Source organism: Pieris rapae, chromosome 7 (assembly GCF_905147795.1).
Source record: "Pieris rapae chromosome 7, ilPieRapa1.1, whole genome shotgun sequence".
NCBI lineage: Eukaryota > Metazoa > Arthropoda > Insecta > Lepidoptera > Pieridae > Pieris > Pieris rapae.
This window is the reverse complement of record NC_059515.1, coordinates 9,081,536-9,100,160: the sequence shown is the minus strand read 5'-3', so window position 1 is coordinate 9,100,160 and position 18,625 is coordinate 9,081,536. Positions and strand designations below refer to the sequence as shown.

General features: G+C 30.8%; 1 protein-coding gene across 1 annotated transcript; it reads right to left on the bottom strand.

Moving 5' to 3' along the window:
- Positions 1–9,939: 9,939 nt before the first annotated feature.
- On the bottom strand, positions 9,940–18,104 carry LOC111004158 (allantoicase). The gene is made up of 8 exons (XM_022275036.2): positions 18,019–18,104; positions 15,946–16,144; positions 14,093–14,173; positions 13,468–13,628; positions 12,474–12,630; positions 12,039–12,185; positions 11,270–11,448; positions 9,940–10,370 (listed from the first exon to the last, which is right to left on the bottom strand). Exons 1-8 carry the CDS (start codon positions 18,070–18,072, stop codon positions 10,236–10,238), a joined length of 1,113 nt encoding a protein of 370 aa, XP_022130728.1. The 5' UTR covers positions 18,073–18,104; the 3' UTR covers positions 9,940–10,235.
- Between the last annotated feature and the right edge of the window lie 521 nt (positions 18,105–18,625).

The window sequence follows — 18,625 nt, the reverse complement described above, 5'->3', positions numbered from 1 at the left end:
AGCTTTTATTTTAACATGTACTACTTGCGTAATGTAAAGTAGAACGTATACACTCTGTACACAGATAATTGTAACTAGCAACTACATTGAGTTTTTTGCTACCAATGTTGTAGGAAAAAACAAATTTTAGATGTTTTTAAATGAGAATAAACGACAGCGTAGCCCGGAAAATTTCAATTCTAGGCAATATTTCAAAATATATTATTATTGTTACGAGGTCACTGAAATGTTATTTTCTTTTAAGGAAAACGGTACTGTCTCCAGGGTGTTCGAGATATCAGGGAAGTGAAATGGGTAGCTTTATTCAATTACCGCCTTCTGAATATAATATTCCATTTATATCTATATCGTTCGAAACATGGAAATTTCACGGCGGACGGGTTTCATGCTTTTTCATCTTTATTCTTGGAGGCAATTATATTCCAAATACAACCCGCATACAAAATTAGCATACTCATAAAGCATAGTATCTCCACATCACCGTTATTACGGCCGCAGAGCCAAGTTAACCTACAATTTACGATATTAGTTCCTATAATATATTACCACGAACAGGCAGGTGTAACGATATAGTTCGCTACATAATTGTGATTTGGCGATCCCACGTCGCACCCTCGTCAAAATGATGCCCCTATATTTCGAGAATCCAACTTAACCTTAATATCAATAAGGAAATTTAATAATAGACTTCAAAATTAAACATTCAAATTCACAATTAACAAAACGTATACTTTTTTAAATTTAGAACGCTGAATCGCGACATAAATGTACAAAAATTATTCCAAACTCAAAACTTCTGAATTCCGCTGACTTTTGAGTCTTTATAAATATACTAGCGGATCCGAGAGACGTCCTGTCTACACGTCTTTAATTTCAAAATTTCAATTTTTAATAAGCCATTTTGATGAAAATTATTATTCAAATGTTATGACAATATCTAACGATCCAGCACATGGTCACACACGATATAACACATATAGATAACAAAACTTTTTTAAAATTTCGGGACAGACTAAAATTAAAATTCGAATATTATTTAAAATTTGACACTGCGATGGTAGCGCCGTCTGTCGGATCCAATGTAAAACATTCCAAAATCAACAACAACTAATAAATTGAAAATTAATTAAAAAAACATTGTCCAGCGGACAAAATTGTGAATCTAAACCATTCCCAGATCCCCTTGAACACACACAAAAAATTTCATCTAAATCGGTCCAGTCGTTTAGGAGGAGTTCAGTCACATACGCACGCACACAAGAAATATATATTAAGATAGGATACTACTACTAGACTGATAAACACGAACCAATGATCAGTTAAACGTTATTATTGTTAAACGTACTTGTCACTAGTTTATTGTCTCTCTACCTAAACCCCGTATTCTATTCGAAATTCAAAGTCAGTCAAAAATCATTTAGTCATATAGGTAACACAATGTTCACTTATGAATGTCAAGATATTGTTAATGAAAACTAAGTATACTGTTCCTGTATTATATTTTTCGGCCACCCAGAACGAATATTTTTCATATAAGAACTTGTGCATCCTATTATTAGTAGTTGGTTATTACCTTCCTGACTTTGTATATTTAACTAATAATTACTCCGAGTCATCCATTTTATGTGTACAATTATAATATTAAGGATTAAAATTTAACAATTTCTAAGTACTTTTTACATTAATTTATTTATAACGGAAACGAAACAGAAACATACAGTAAAAAAAATAAAAGTAAATACATTGGTTATATCCACAAAAAGGATTATATAATAATTAATATTATGCAAAGCAAGATATACATATCAGTGCAAAATTTATAAATTTGGAGAACGAAAAAAAAAACTAAAAGCTATAATAAAGTAGAAAGATACGAGGCGTAGGAATTTAATAATTTTAACGTATTCTTAAATGATATCAGTGGCAGAATCCAAGAACACACTTCACATCCTGTGAAGAGGCTGACGGAACACAATATTGGTTCTACGACTCTGAAGATTAAATTATTCTCCTCACTAACTGTATTGGTGTTAATTTAAAAATAAAAACAATTGAAATACTGTGGTAATGTTTAATCACAATGCAAAAACATATTGGTTTTGACACCAAACACGAATTAACTAATATTGACAAACATAATGAGTTCATTCGCAAATACTAGGCCATTTCGTTTACTAAATTGCTAGTGTATCGAAAGATTATTATCTATTTAACAGTACTATTAGCAGTGAAATTTGAAATTCGTTGCGTGAAATGTTTGGATAGATTTCTAAATAACCTTAGCTTTGGGATAATGTTGAAGATAATCCTAAAGTATAATATAATAAAAAACCAGTGTTGGCCTAGTGGCTAGAGCATTCGACTCTCATACCTCAGGTCGTAGGCTTGATCCCCGGCTGTGCACCAATGGACTTTCTATGTACGCATGTACGTCGAATGATAAAGGAAAACATCGTGGGAAAACCGACATGTCTTAAACCCAAAAAGTCGACAGCGTGTGTCAGGCACCTACTTACCTATTAGATTTAAAAATGATCATGAAACAAATTCAGAATTATGAGGCCAAAATCTAAAGAGGTTGTAACAACACTGATTTAATTATTTATAATATAATAAGTACAGTTTTCATATATTTTAGTAACAAAAAAATTAAGTAGTTATAATAATAATCATAAACTCTATTTAATATATATATATAAATTAGTTATGTCTAGAATTCTGGAAAGTAATCAATTATTTTCCGGGATTAATTAAGATAATTACATGTCGTGAGATCGGCTCATTACAGGTACGAAATAACATGCTCTTTAGTCAAAAATAGGGCGGTGGTGGCAGATATTCTCAGAATCTAAGTGGATCAATGAATTTTTTTACTAAATAACTTTACGCTACATACTTTGACTACTTACAACTCTAAAACACACGCAGAAATATTATGTCTTTTATATGGAAAGTCACGGAGTTTTTAATGTAGTAGAGCTTAAATTGAACATTATCATTATCACAAAGGAGTTGAAGGAATATTCGTTAACGTAGGAAACTGTTTTCTGTGTCACATTGCATATACGAAATATGATTAAAAATATTTATTTTCTCGTCCTTAAAACGTAATTAAACGTAATCCCCTTTTTGCATCATCACCGTGTCATGTCAGATGCAAAAAGAGATATTTTTGAATTGATTTCGTACTTTTTATGTTTTCCAGGTTTATTGGACTATATATAACAAAATAACTGTAAAAATTGTAAATAATTCTTTGTTATAAATATATTTTATTATTATTATTCCCAAGCTGGGCCTCGAGTTTCAACCCAAGTTAATCGTTGCGTTCTGTAATGAAAAAAAAAACATTCCAATCCAAAAATCTCGTCGTCCTAAACTCAAACTCAAACTCAAATCTTTATTGCATTCCTTATATAAATATTTTACACGTTATAATTTATTACAATAAGGACCTTGGTTAGGCACAGCAATGTTGTGGGAGGGCTCCACCATAGTTAATACATTTCTATTCTTACAAGATACATTATTTATTTGCATTAACTTCACATCGCGAAAAGGAGAATGTACTTAACATTATCAATAACTTTTATAAAAGAAATTAAAGTCTATCGGTCAGATACTCTGTAACAGTGTAAACACTTCTTATATAATAATTTCCATAAAGATTTTTACCTTCTAATTTGACATGGTCTATGGTCGGTCGGTTGTCAGTACTCATAACTTTTTTGACTTCTTTTGTAATATTTTAACTTGTTATCATTTATTTATTTATATACAAAATACAATACAATTTTAATACTATTCCCATTTAAGCTATGCCTTGGGCCAATCATTTATAGTACTTACTTCTAACATGAGTTTTAAATTCTTCACTGTCATTATACTGTTTTTCAGCATACAATTCATACAATTTCAGCCTTTTTTTGCGGAGTTGCCCAGTCACAAAAGATAGGTTTCTCCAAGACCAAAAAAGTCTTTGGAGTGAACACATTTTTGAATTCATCAATAAATGATTCAAAGAATGTGTTATATAAATGATTAGGGCCTTGGTTGCTACGCAAAAATGGCATATTAAATATAAATTTTTTCCTAAATTTGTCTAACCGATCATGTGTTATAGGAATTGTACATATTGTCTTTTTTGCATCTTTACATTTAAGTATACTTTGAAATTCAAACAATTGACCGGAGTGGTCAGATGTAAATTTGTTGATAATACAGGCGTTGAGAGGAAAATAAATTACTATAGATATTGTTAATACTTGTTGCCGTGGTGGCTGTTACCCTAGTAGGTACAATAAAATTATTACATATTTACTTAATCAAAATGCGCGATTTAAAATTCGTAAAAAACGTTAACCCGCGAAGCAAGACTACGCTATCCGTTCGCAAAACTGCCAGACCAGAGGCCTAGACGGGTAAAAAACTCAGCTACCCTCCCTCTACATTTCAATTATTCAAAGAAAATGGCAAGAACTACACTGTCTTACTTAAAGTTTAAAGTCTTAATTAAAGTTACTTAAATTAAAAAAAATCTGTTCTGCGATTTACCATATTCATGCTTACACACATTGATAACTTCAAAGATAACATTCAATTAATCAAAGGAAAATATCATAAATGTTTAAAGTTACATAAGTAAAAAAAAATCTGTTCTGCGAATTACCATATTCATCATTACACACAACTTTGACAACTTCAAAGATAACAAAACAAATTATAACAATATAACTAAGACTATTACTCGTTTTTGTCATGTCAAACAATGTATATGGTCTGAATACTCGCCAAACGTCACACTGCTTTTAAAAATCGAATCACCGTAAATCCCTTAAAAACTTATACGATGTGTTAGCAGCTGTACAAATAGCTGCCCTTGCCATGTAACAATTTTATTAAGTACAAGCAAGCACTCGCCAGTATTCTAAGCTCGTTGTAGCCCACAGAAGCAAGAATAAATGAGGTCGGATACAAAAGCGGTTAAAAATGTTACCATACATCCTAAGATAAATCTCAAAAATTTGTTTTCTTGGAAAAAAGATATTATATTGTATTGGCAATATCTTTATATTCCCAATCCTAAGGTGGACTAAAAGATCGACTTACTAGACGATATGTACTTAGAAGTAATGAAAAAAGTTTAAGCTATATTTACATTTACATCCAATTCTCAAAGAATGGGCCGTAGAACAGACGGATAAATAAATACAACTCTAGGTCACTTATTATTATTGTATTCTTATATACTCGTTATTGTTTTTTTACGTTTCTATTTTTCAAAATAATTGTAAGAAGCTGTAACATCAAAAAAACATTTGCACAAAATTAAAAATAAATAAGAAAAGCAAACTTTTTACATGTTAGGCATGTTAAAATTGGACCATGCATTTACTGTGGAAAAGTAAACACGTAATATCACAACTTTAATTATTATATGAACAATAAATTCAATCCAGTCAGTCACCTTTCCCATGACCACTATTCGGCGTCCTCCTTCCTAGCTTATCAAGTCTAATCTATGAAATACAAATCTACGACCAATATTATTAAGTTTAACAATATTTTTAATCATCAATTCTTGCCTTGAATAATAGCGATCAAAATACTAAATCAATATAAAATTTATTAAGTACTATATGTAATACTATGTTGGTTTTCGATCTTATTTCCTTATTTTCTTTAGACAATTTGCCTATATCATTGACACAATCTACGAAATTCTAATGTAACAACAAATAATAGTTGATTTCTCAACTTATAATATGTACTGTTTCGTATACATCAGGGTACTAAGCTGTTTATCTAATTCTGCGCTGTGGAACCTTCTGCTCCTCAGCATAATACTGTGCCAGGGCCATTTACAGCCACAACACACACGCATTACATGCTTGAGACGAACCGAATGGGAAGAGGAAAAAAATAATATACCCCTCAATATCTTTTATTAAAAAATTTTCTTTGATTACTGCTATGTTGTGTGTGTGTTTTGTTTGTAATAAATAATATTATGTCTATGTCTATGATTCACGAGTTTGTTTCCGGCCTCTTATCAATTGGTAGCCTCTTTTCCTAAAGGGTCCTAGTTCGATTGATTTGGAATTGACAGCCTAACATAATAATAGTGATCGCAATGTTTAAATTCTAATTCGCAATGTGTTTTTATATAATTTACCAAAAAAACGTTTGTTTTGTCTTTCTATATGGAAGGTATTACATAAGATAGTAATATGACATATGATAACCTAAACGAAATCGAAATAAAAACATTAAGCAGTCTACTTACACAATCATTGTTACACATGACACACTAATAACATTATTATTGTCAGATAAGTGTCAAATTGGTTTAAGTATCTTTCATCACAAATTAAAAAGACATGATTATAGCAGTTATTATTGAATTTTGTGTCTACAGCATCACCTCGATGTCTGTCGTTCTACTACGTCTTTAACCAGTTTTGCCGGGCACCACCGAGGTGGAACCTTGAAAAGCTGACCACCGATTTATACCGATAATTCCGAAGGTTTTGATTAAGGGGAAGATTAAGGGTCCTTCATGAAAAGAGCGGTCCAATTCTTAAATGGCAACGAACTTTAAAGTCCACTTTGCCATGAGTGTCTATGGGCGTTGGTATTACTTAACACAGATGATTCTACTGCCCATTGCACACTCTGTCATATAAAAAAAGTATTCTCAGTTGCTTAGGTAGACAAACTGACCTGATTTTCTGATTCATGCAGTAAAGTAATGTAGGTCAATATTTATCAAATAATTATATTTAAAAAATGCAGAAGGTCATGGATCATGGTCACGAATACTCCATAATCATGAAAATTTTATGCAGTGACAATGGGTCTAGTGAGACACATTTACTATTTAGAAACATTAAGTTAGTGTACTGACTTAAAGTAAAATAACAAAATAACTAGATTAGTCCTTAAACATTGAGCCGTCTTAAAATATACAAAAGAACTACCATGTCAAGTGTGTGCAATAATACCACTCCTCTTTTCGACCGCGTCGGTCATTTTACTGCTATGTGTGATGACGGGTGTGGTGGCACCTGGAGTCTGTAGCCAGTGGCAGCGCGGCGAGCGGACAGGGCGATTAGAACTCTTCGCGAGAATTTTCCCCTTTGTAACTTATAATTTTATTCATGTCTAATTGTGCAGAATTGTGCTATTCTCTTTGTTTACTTTCTTCGGTGTGAATTTATATACATACTTTAGACCTGAAAAAGTTTTCTTCGATTCCATACTGCTTAGCCTAGAAACTATTATTATGTCATGCTCGCCTCACGTGCACCTATATAATATGTATATGACAAAATCATCAACACAGTTATGTAGCTAGTTAGACCATTTAGCTTGATAGGGGCGCACTACGGGCGCGTGTTACTTATCGATACAAGAACTAGTTAGAACCGGAAATAGCAGCACGCTTCGATTACCCAGATGTGTGGCAAGGAGATGCATGTCAGAGGTCATAGTACTCGTAGATGTTTATGGAAATTTCTGTAATGAATAGTTGTGATATTCCAATGAATATGGGACATAATTTTTGGTAGTTGAGCTACTCATCTAACTGGATGATAATGTCTCACAATGAGAGAGAAATATAAGTAATTTTGTTCGATTTAGTACACATACAAAATTATAAAAAATATAGCTGCTCCGCGAGCAGCTATATTATATATATATTTATATTTTTATTATATTTTTTTTTTTAAAATAGAATATGATAAACTAGCGGTCCTGTCCGGCTGCGCACGGGTGGACATTTATTTTTTAAACATTTTGACATAAACGTAGAGTAAATGCAGGACATATCTAAATTATAATGTATTTAGCAATAATGTATCGCTGGCTCCCTTTGGGTACGGGAATTGATTATTGAGAACAAAATGATTTATCATATCTTTTACACCTTGTATAACATTATAGTAGTCTTAGTAGGGAGCCAATATTTATGATTATGTAGCAGCGACTTTGTTTTATACTATGTAGTCATGTGTATATCAGTAATCCTTTACTTATATTATTATTCTTATTTAATACAAAAATATTTTTTAAAAATATAGAACATTATAGGCATTTAAAGTGTCATTTATATTAGTAACAAGCTGACCCGGCGAACTTTGTTCCGCCTTAATGGCAATAAATAAGCAGTTCTTTTTTAATGGAACAAAATACAAAAAAATTAAATACCTACATTAATCATTCATTATTATTTCTGTATTTTAGTACATAGGTTACTCTTCACTTAACAAACAACGCAGATGGTCTTCCGACCCGTGAACATGCCACGTATAATTGACCATGGGAAAAACATGAATGTTCTAGATTTAAACCACAAACTTTTAAGGATTGGCCTTGTGATTTGTTGATGGTCATGGCAAATGCAAGACGTATCGGAAATTGAAGTCTTTTAAATTCAAACGGCATATCGGTTGGGATCATCGGGATCCTCGGAATAAGAACTTCCTCACCTTTGAATTTTCCTATCATTATCGTAGCGTAAATTACATTGTTCTTCAATTTTCTAACCACCAAACGCATACCATTATGTAGTTCAGGTCATCTACATCTTTATTCTTTTTCTTCTTTTTTATCAGTAAGCAATGTAACTCTCATGTTTGTTGTCAGCTGCAGTTTCGTCACATAGCGCCATAGATTTGACGATTTGAGGCAAGCGTTTATTTCGTCGACAGCCGTAGATCTTGGAATTACTGGCAGTATTTGGCGGAAATCGCCAGACAGTAAAATCATTGCTCCTCCAAAACATCTCGATTCATTGCGTAAATCTTTTAATGTTCGGTTAAGTGCTTCCAATGCACGTATATGCGCCATTGTGCATTCGTCCCAGATGATGATTTTCGATGCCGCTAAAACTTTGGCCATTGCTGAGTGTTTTGCAATATTACACGTTGGTTCTCCAATAGTTTGAAGATTTAACGGTAATTTTAATTCTGAATGAGCCGTACGGCATCCTTCTAACAATGTGGCTGCTATTTCAGAAGAAGCAACTGCAACCGCTATGTTGGATCTCGCCCGAACAGTTGCTAAAACTAATGACATGAGGAATGTCTTGCCAGTTCCACCAAGGGCATCTAGGAAATATAAACCACCATTTTCATCATCGTTTGCCTTCATTAAAGTATCATAAACTTCCTTTTGTTGGTAATTCAACAGGGTTACATTCGTTTGAACTACTAAATCTAATTCCTGGTGATCATATTCACGTTCCCGTTCCAATACTCGATTAAATGCGTCTTTCGACAACAACAACAAATAGAAACATTCATCATTCTTTGGACGAACTGTATACATACGACCATATCGAGTTTTATAGTTCTCTTCACTGTTTATACGAATGGGCAATGGCACTATCATTACATTTAATTATTTATTTAATAGAAATATTTTGAATATTGATTTCTTACAAATATCAAATTGTCATATATACGTCATTACATAGCTGTCATTATACGTCAATTACATAGCTATCATTTGCGTTTTATTATTCTTTTTTGTTATACCACGTTTTATAGTGACTGACGTTTCATGTCAAGTCCTTCGGGAACGCTGTCGAACGGGATAAAAAGTATCCTATGTCCGTCTCCTGGCTCTAAGCTACCTCCATTCCAATTTTCACCCAAATCTGTTCTTCCGTTCTTGAGTTATAAGTGGTGTAACTAACACGACTTTCTTTTATATATATAGATAATATTTTTTTGTGATTAAACAATGTTTTATTAAGTTTAAATTAATTGCACAACTCCATAATTATATGTCCAATGTCTTAAAACCTCGCGGTTGGGTAGGATGTACGTAGAGGTATGTAGGTAGAGTTATTATGTAAATTATTTCGTATTTTTTTCATACATATGTTTCTTCAATTAATTAAAACAACATATACATTAAATAATCTTTATTATTAATAATACTTTGATACCTTATAATTATGAATATACAAACTAGACATATTAAAACATTGTAACAATTTTCCATGCCTCACCAGGAGGATAACTAATACTCATTTTAAAATAACAAATTATTAATTATTAAGTGTATGAAAACTATAACCATGAATAATGTAATAGGCTTTTGGTTTTCAAAATATTAATCGTGAAACTTAATAAGAACGAATACAGAAATTAAGTTAATTATAATTAGTATGATATTTGAATTATAGTAATTTTTCAATTCAAATTTATTTTTCCTTTCGACATCTATTCAATTAAGTCAGTTTCAACAAAACCATAGAGACGGAGTCGACTGAACCCACCATCGGGTGCCATAGTGACGCGAATGTGATTGATGACTTCGGAATGGCAGCCAATCCAATGTTCCTTATTCTCCGAAAGCTGCAAGAATAATAATAATAGTAAAAAGTCTTTTTTCATTTTAAGTAACCTTTCTAAGTGTAAGATTTGGAAACCCTTTTAAGTTAAAAAATACCTGTATCAGGGTTCCCAGCTCTTCCATAAACAAACTTAAATACTTAAAATAATGACATTATTTAACCTATTTTTTGAACCGTTTCCTTTTTATTTTTTGAATCGAAATCATCACGCCTGAGTGCATGCGGATGTGTGTAGGTGTAAATGTGTAAGTGAATAAGTGAGTGAGTGAGTGAGTGAGTGAGTGAGTGAGTCAGTGAGTGAGTGAGGTGTATTTACATCGTGGGTCTCAAAACCAGCTCTAATACTGCGGCGTGTTCATAAGCCAGTATAAGAATACATTGATTCGAATTATGCTTATGATTGGTAACCAGTTAAGAAATTAAAGTAAATTACATATAACTTGATAGTTCATGGTTCATTGGTTAACAATTTCACCATCACTTGAAAATATAATAATCACACGGTTTTTGTTGCCATTCTGTTCATATATCAATTAACATCGTAACTTAGGTAACAGATACGATAATTATGAATTATTATTAGATGACCCGTTTAACTTCGTATCACATAGGTAATTATTTAGGTCAATACTTCTTTTTTAAATAAAACAAAATGGATTTCAAACTACAGCTGTGTAATACGTGTTTCTAAAATATATAAATATATGACTTTCAAACGACTATTTATAATTTTAAATGGACACAATACATCCCAGCTTTTATTGGAAAAATCGATTGTGTCCAGTTCTCGAGTTTTTTCATTTATACATTTGTATAAAGATTATACGTATAAGACAGTTTAAAAATACCTTTTTACTTGAAAATTTCATATTTTTTGTTTTAGTATTCTTAAAATCATACCTTATATGGTTTAGCAATGATTTCCCAATCAATGTTCGCATCACTTGTGTACTCATTTTTCAGAAAAGCGCCCTCAATTTTCACTGTGTCTGGAAAGTTTCCTTTGAACTGAGTCGTGTCTATACAAATCTCTTTGGATCTACCGGGAAATCCTAGCTTGAAGACGGCCCATTCATTTCCTATAAACATTAATTTTAGTGAAATAATGTTATTAGTCTAATATTACATTAATAAAAAAGGATAATCTCGGAAATTATTCAGATAAAAAAACTATATTGGTCCTAGAGTATAGTGACTTACGTTATTGTTTAAGGGAGGAAATGTTCATATGCATCAAAAATATAAATTAAATGGTCAACAATTACAAAGTTTTCAACTAACATGGCCATTCTAAGTTTAAAAACCTTTTTAAATTTGGTAAGATTTTAATTATTGTTATTATTACTATTTGGATTATATATATAAAGAAATGGTTCAAAGCTACTGAAGAATCCACATCTGTAAGTGTTTCTCAAACACACAATGCCGCATTTACATTCAGCCGTATTGGGCAGGGAAGTGGGCAGGATGAGTATGTAAACTTGATATTCGATTGATACTTCGTCGTAAGTAAATGCACACTAAGTAAATACTTACGAAGTATTGCGTTTACACACTCGTCATTCCCACTTCCTTGCTCACTACGGCTGAATGTAAATGCGGTATAAGATAAATGTAGGTCTTGATTGAGATCATATATTTATTTCAGATCCAAGATTTTAATCTGTACCTGGTATTTGAAGGGACTCATCCTGGTTCTTTTTAATAATGCTAGGTCTATCAAGCCGCCTTGCTGTCTCCCAACCATCCGCCATTGTTTCACTTTTTCCTGCTTTCAATATATTTTTTGGATGTCCAAAGTGTGCATTTGAAAAGTCTGTAACATTCAATACATTTAAGATATATAAATATTTAAACTTACGAATGACGTATCAACAAAATCATTTAGTTCCTGGCATGATTGTTAACATATCTTGTGCTATATTTTACCTTGATTAACGCGCAACCTACGCCGATAAAACTTTAAATGGTATATAATTAAAAATAAATCTTAAAAATGGCAATGAAGTTTAGTTAAAAATTAAAATAACCAAAAAGGGAATCGGATTACGTTATACTCAGTAGTTAAATGTTCTATACCAAATTATATTTAAAATAAACATACCAATACACCGCGCACCATTCATCATAGATGCTAAGTCAACGAGTTGGTCATTTGGTGGTATGTCCGGCTTTACTTCACCAAATACACGGAGTCTGGCGATGCCTCCATCAGGATAAATATTTAGTCTTAAATGTGTCCAGGGTTCATCACTGACCACCTGTTAATGTAATATTTTTTTTAATATATTGTATCGATGATATAAATAATAATAAAAAAAGTGTTTATTCTTTTTAAGTACATTTGAATTCCTATGATTAAGATTTCGGAACTATTTTAAGTAAAATATATCTGTGTCAGGGTTCCCAGCTCTTCGATAACAAACTTAATTCTAAATTCCTTAAAATCATTACATATTTTATTTTATTAATTTAGTTTTTATTTACATACTTTTAACTTAAAATATAATTAAAGTTACAATAATATCTGCGCTTTACGTTTTGTGGAAGACATTTTTCTCCGATGTAATCTCTCGATAAGTATATTTTAAATTTAAACGATACATTAATGTAATTTTCAAAATATTTTTATCATATTTTAAAAATGGTTGGAGATCAGTAGAATAAGCCAGGTAACGCGGTTATTATAACTGGGTCTAGATTCTAGAGGTAGACCTCCAACAGGTAACAGCCAGTAATTGTGATATTTTATGCCAGCGCACTATTTATGTCTGAATCATTTATAGTAAATTATAATTAAGAGGTTACAGATATAAACATATCGCCTATAATTATAAGCTGATAGCAGCCAGTCTCGACTTCGCACGGCTGGAAATTTGTTATATAATAGTAATAACAAATTTCCTTATTATTCGTATTATATTATATAATATTGATAGCGTGTGTTCATAAGTGTTAATGTAGGAATGAGATGATGAAATTTATTTAACACATCGGTATTAAACAAAAAAAAAGTTTTCTCTTTATATGTGAAATCATTAACTATAGGTTCTTTAGCACCGTGTCTTATATGACCTTATCAATTTAAATAAGCTAACCTTTTGGAAGTTCAATCTAGTATCCTCATAGCCCGGCTGCAGCACGGTGATTGGGACGATTTCCTCCCATTTGTCTGTACTAAGCAGCCTCATTAGTTCTAAGTCGGACTCGCTCGCCGCAGTACCCATCCGTGAAATTCTCTTCGGTATTAATTCTTCTTCTGTAATTACAGAGTATTATAAATTACTACGGTATTAATGCTATATTTAAATGATTTGTAGACTGGTACTAAATTTAAGTTTTGAATAAAATTAAATGAAAAAACAGCCTTTTGTTTTTTTTTTTGGGAGCGTATTCATCCATTTTTAATTATTATTACACACGGTTAACAATATTGTAAATACTTTAATATTTGAAATTAATCGAACGAGAATATTGTCAAACAACATACAATAAATTCTGTGTCAATAAGATACATTAATTTAAATGTATATAAGCCAATTTAGACTCATATACACATATTCAATAATAAGTTAAATTTAACACTTTATTATAATAATTTTTGATTAATTATACATTTAATATGTTTTAGGAACATCTATTGATTCTTAAAAATTAAAAAAAATATTAAAAATTCAGGTATTGAAACAGAGAAAGGTATAGAAAATAAATTAAAATTCTTACCATCAGGCGTCAAGCGGGCTGCTTGAATTGAATATCTGGGAGCGAAGTTGCCAGTGAAGAATGCCGTATCTACCAAGAATCCTGGGAGAAATGAAAAACTATATTATTAACAGTACTTGGAACCTATTTAAGTAATTAAATTGTACTTCAATCATGTAATTCATTTTTTCGTTTAAGCTATAAAGTATTTATAACGTGGCATAATTTGTCGTGTTTTTCTATATAGTGTACTATATTATAATATTATAAAGAGGAAAAATTTGCATGTAAAAGATGTGTATGTTTGTAACGAATTGGCTCAAAAAGTACTTGACCGGTTATAAAAATTATTTTACTATTTAAAAAAACTATTAAAAACTGTTTTCATCAAGTCATGAACACAAAGGGAGTCAACGATATACTATTGCTAAATACATTATTATTTAGGAATGTCCGCATTTACTGTACGTTTATTCCAAAATAAAAAATAAATCCGTGAGAAGAGCGGGCTGCTAGTACTTCCATATGTAAAAACGTAAATACAAAAAAACATCGAAGAATTTTCATCATTCATTGTTTATAGGCTTTTGAAAACATCAAGTCAAAATAAAACCGACTATAAAATACGTATATAAACCAAACTACTCCGAAAGGTACTCGCCAAATGTAAATTATTATATTATACATGTAATTTTTGGATATATTCGGTAGGTCTGAGAATAAGTTGTAATTATGTACTATACCCCTAAGATGAGAGGTTAACCCCAGTCTTATTTATTTTTTGGAATGTTTTAATGAATCAATAAAATTTAAACCTTATTATCACCCTTCTAACAATATACCCCATTTTTAATAGCAATTAGCACTGTAATGATATTGTGGCGAAATGTTTGCCGGGTCGGAACGTAGTCGTGAAAAGAACTCGTGTTACGAGTATCATACACAAATCTTTTTATAGTCGGTTTTAATTTGACATGATGTTTTCAAAAGCCAATCAATACAACAATGGATATGCAAATTCTTCGATGGTTTTTTTATATTCACGTTGTTACATATGGAAATAAAAAATCACTAAACAGTAATTATTTAATTTAATACTCAAGATGACATATGGAACGTGGTGTAATGGTTGCTCCTTACAAACGTTGGTTTTTTTTTTTGGGAGCTGCGAAACAACCCCTGACTTTTACTTATCAGGGACCTTGTTTTGCTATTATTATTTCTTTTTTTAAATTGTACGTTTCGATCATTTTGAATTAATTACATATTTTGGATTCGTTAAATTTTACATCATTGTTATCTTTGTTTTGTTATATTACGTTTTACAATATTCCGAGCGCCGTTGAATCTTACAAACGTTGGTTAAAAGAAAAAACTTCTCGATTAAAAAGAGTGGCGGACAGTTTATTGCCAGTTCTTCTTTTCCGTTCTACGCCCTTGATTTGAGAACTGGCAGTAAATGTAAAAATAGAAGCATTTAATGTATATTTCTTTTTTTTACGTTCATAAGTGTACATTAAGTTGCCAAAATTGATAAATAAATGAATAAAAATGAATAATTGAACTGGTATTTTGTGAATCGAATGATTCTCATGAAATAACAATATATTATGCCTTATATCTTTTGTATCTGTTTATTTTTTATTTTTGTTATGTGTGTTTTTGTATAAGGCAATAAAGGATAAATAAATAAATAAATATTATAAAAAATATTTAGAACCAGCGTGACTCGCCCTTCTACGCCCATTTGAGAACTTATTTTGTATGTTTGACGTTCACAAGTTACTTACTGAACATATATTTTGACTTTTATTGTTTTACTATGTAGTTTAAGAACATTCATTTATTACGAAAGATTAGAAACTATTTTGTACCTGCAATTATGCATTTGGATCCAAGCTTTATTATACACCAGTCATGACCTGGTGTCCTCTTCCTTCTGGTCTCCCAACCATCCATCCACTTCCCAAACTCTGTAAATTCTTCAGTTAAGTTGACTGGGTCTTTATCAGATATTAAGTTTTCACATGGTGCAAAAAAGTCATCTGTCGCAAAGAGAATTTTACCGCCAGTCTGTGAAAGAATTGTAATTTTAATACGAGAATAATCATTAATTAATATTACATAAAGTCGTTAGTAGCGAAATTGGTAGGGTAGAACCTGATGCGTTTGAATTCTTATTAATTGTCTTTTATGTAGGTACATTGACAATTTGACATGTTCGTACTTGTTTAATGTCAGTTGTCACGTTTGTTATTGTTTTTAAATTTCACCAAATGTGTGTTTTGATGTGATAATTATATTAGACCATCTTGTAGTAGTTAGTAAAGCATATTTAATCATCGTCCACTTCGTTCCACTAAATATTAAATTGATATCTGTGAATTTGAAGGATTTTAACATTAGATTTTTGTCACGTCAAAAACGTAACGTCAATTTTAAATATTAAAAAGATTGTGAAATAGTCTTTGAAAAATATTCATATTAATTTATTAAGTGCTGGCTACTAGACAGAGTGTGACCGCAATCGGATTTTAAATGCGATGCGGCCTTTAATTTATATATATATAAAAAAATTTTCATTTGTTTTTTAAATATTTTTATAGAATCGAAATTTCTGTTAATTATGTGATAAATATATATACTGTAGATTTACTTTTTTGGTATAAAGTTAACATTCCATTGCGTTACGCTTATCAAACTCGCTTACTTATTTACATATTATTATTAAGATTAATTTAACATTTTAAAAAGATCTCTGTATAATACTTTCTCGTTTTTATACCGCTTTAACTTACAGGATGTGTTGGCATCTAAAAGATCCTAGATTTAGATCTAAACCACAGATAAAATTTAAAAAAAAGTTGTTCCGCGCTTATTGATATCTTAATATATATATTTCTTGTGTGCGTGTGTATGTGACTGAACTCCTCCTAAACGACTGGACCGATTTAGACGAAATTTTTTGTGTGTGTTCAAGGGGATCTGGGAATGGTTTAGATTCACAATTTTGTCCGCTGGACAATGTTTTTTTAATTAATTTTCAATTTATTAGTTGTTGTTGATTTTGGAATGTTTTACATTGGATCCGACAGACGGCGCTACCATCGCAGTGTCAAATTTTAAATAATATTCGAATTTTAATTTTAGTCTGTCCCGAAATTTAAAAAAAGTTTTGTTATCATTGTGTTATATCGTGTGTGACCATGTGCTGGATCGTTAGATATTGTCATAACATTGGAATAATAATTTTCATCAAAATGGCTTATTAAAAATTGAAATTTTGAAATTAAAGACGTGTAGACAGGACAACGTCTGTCGGATCCGCTAGTAAATCTATATATATTGAAATAAAGAACTTCCAATAGCTAAATAATTATACAACAATGCAGTATGATGGCAAATTTTATATTTGAAGTTTTATCACAGAAACTAATAGAGTGAAAAGAAATACAAAAGATACAGAATACAAAATTCAAATAAATTTGTATGTTCATAAGTAAATTTTTGTATTGCGCTGATATTCATGTCTCAACTACTGTCACTGAAACATACATATAGAGATCTGAGGCCAGAACCAATCAACTGTAAAAATGTAAAACGATACTCATATTTTAATATTATAGCAGGTTTAATACAGAATTTAAAAACATAAATAAAGTTTTCAACGGAATTAAATGTATTTCTTTATTTTTATTTGATTGTAAATTGTTTTTTTGAACCGTTCAGTATGATTTATATAACTTTTAAATAGTTTTTAGTTTCATATTAAATTAAGATAAATATCGATTAATTTAAAATTTAATTTTGTTAATTTAGGCACTGCACTTTCCCCTACTTATTTTTCCTTACTATGGTTGTATGAATCGCTTTTTATGCTCCATGATTTCTAATGAACTAATAAGTTATTAATGAATAAATAAAATTTGCGTAAAACAAATACTTACACTGTTACTACCAAGTTCGTTTAAATTAGTAAACGCGGGAACTTTCTGGTACATTTTGTATTTTAATCACCGAACTCCACTAACATAAGACTGATCAAGCCAATTGTCGCTCACTCATTTATATACCAACTGATAACAAACAAGCGAGAAATTAATTTATTTTTATATATAAACTGAACGATTAAACGTGAAATAAGCATTTTTGTTTTAATTACGTTTTTAAATTGTACTCGTAACATTTAGTTTTGAAGCTCTAATATTTTTATAATTTGGCACTTCCAAATATAATTAAAACGGTTCACCAAGAAATTTATAAAATTTCATTAAATACATTTTTCCATAATATTTAACATGAATTTGGTGTTTTGTAACTAATAGGTTTTTTTTAATACTCGTATAATTAATGTAATTAATCAAAGCATGTATCATTGTTATTAACTGTTCATTGATTTATTAATAGCCATTCGGACGAGAATCAATAAAATCTTTCCAAGCGGTTTCGACTTCCCCAGCTGGGTTAAATTTTTTAACACGCAAGATGATATCTAGATTTCAAAAAAAATTGTTATCCTTTGGAGCAAGGTACAGAGCGTCCGATGGATGTTTT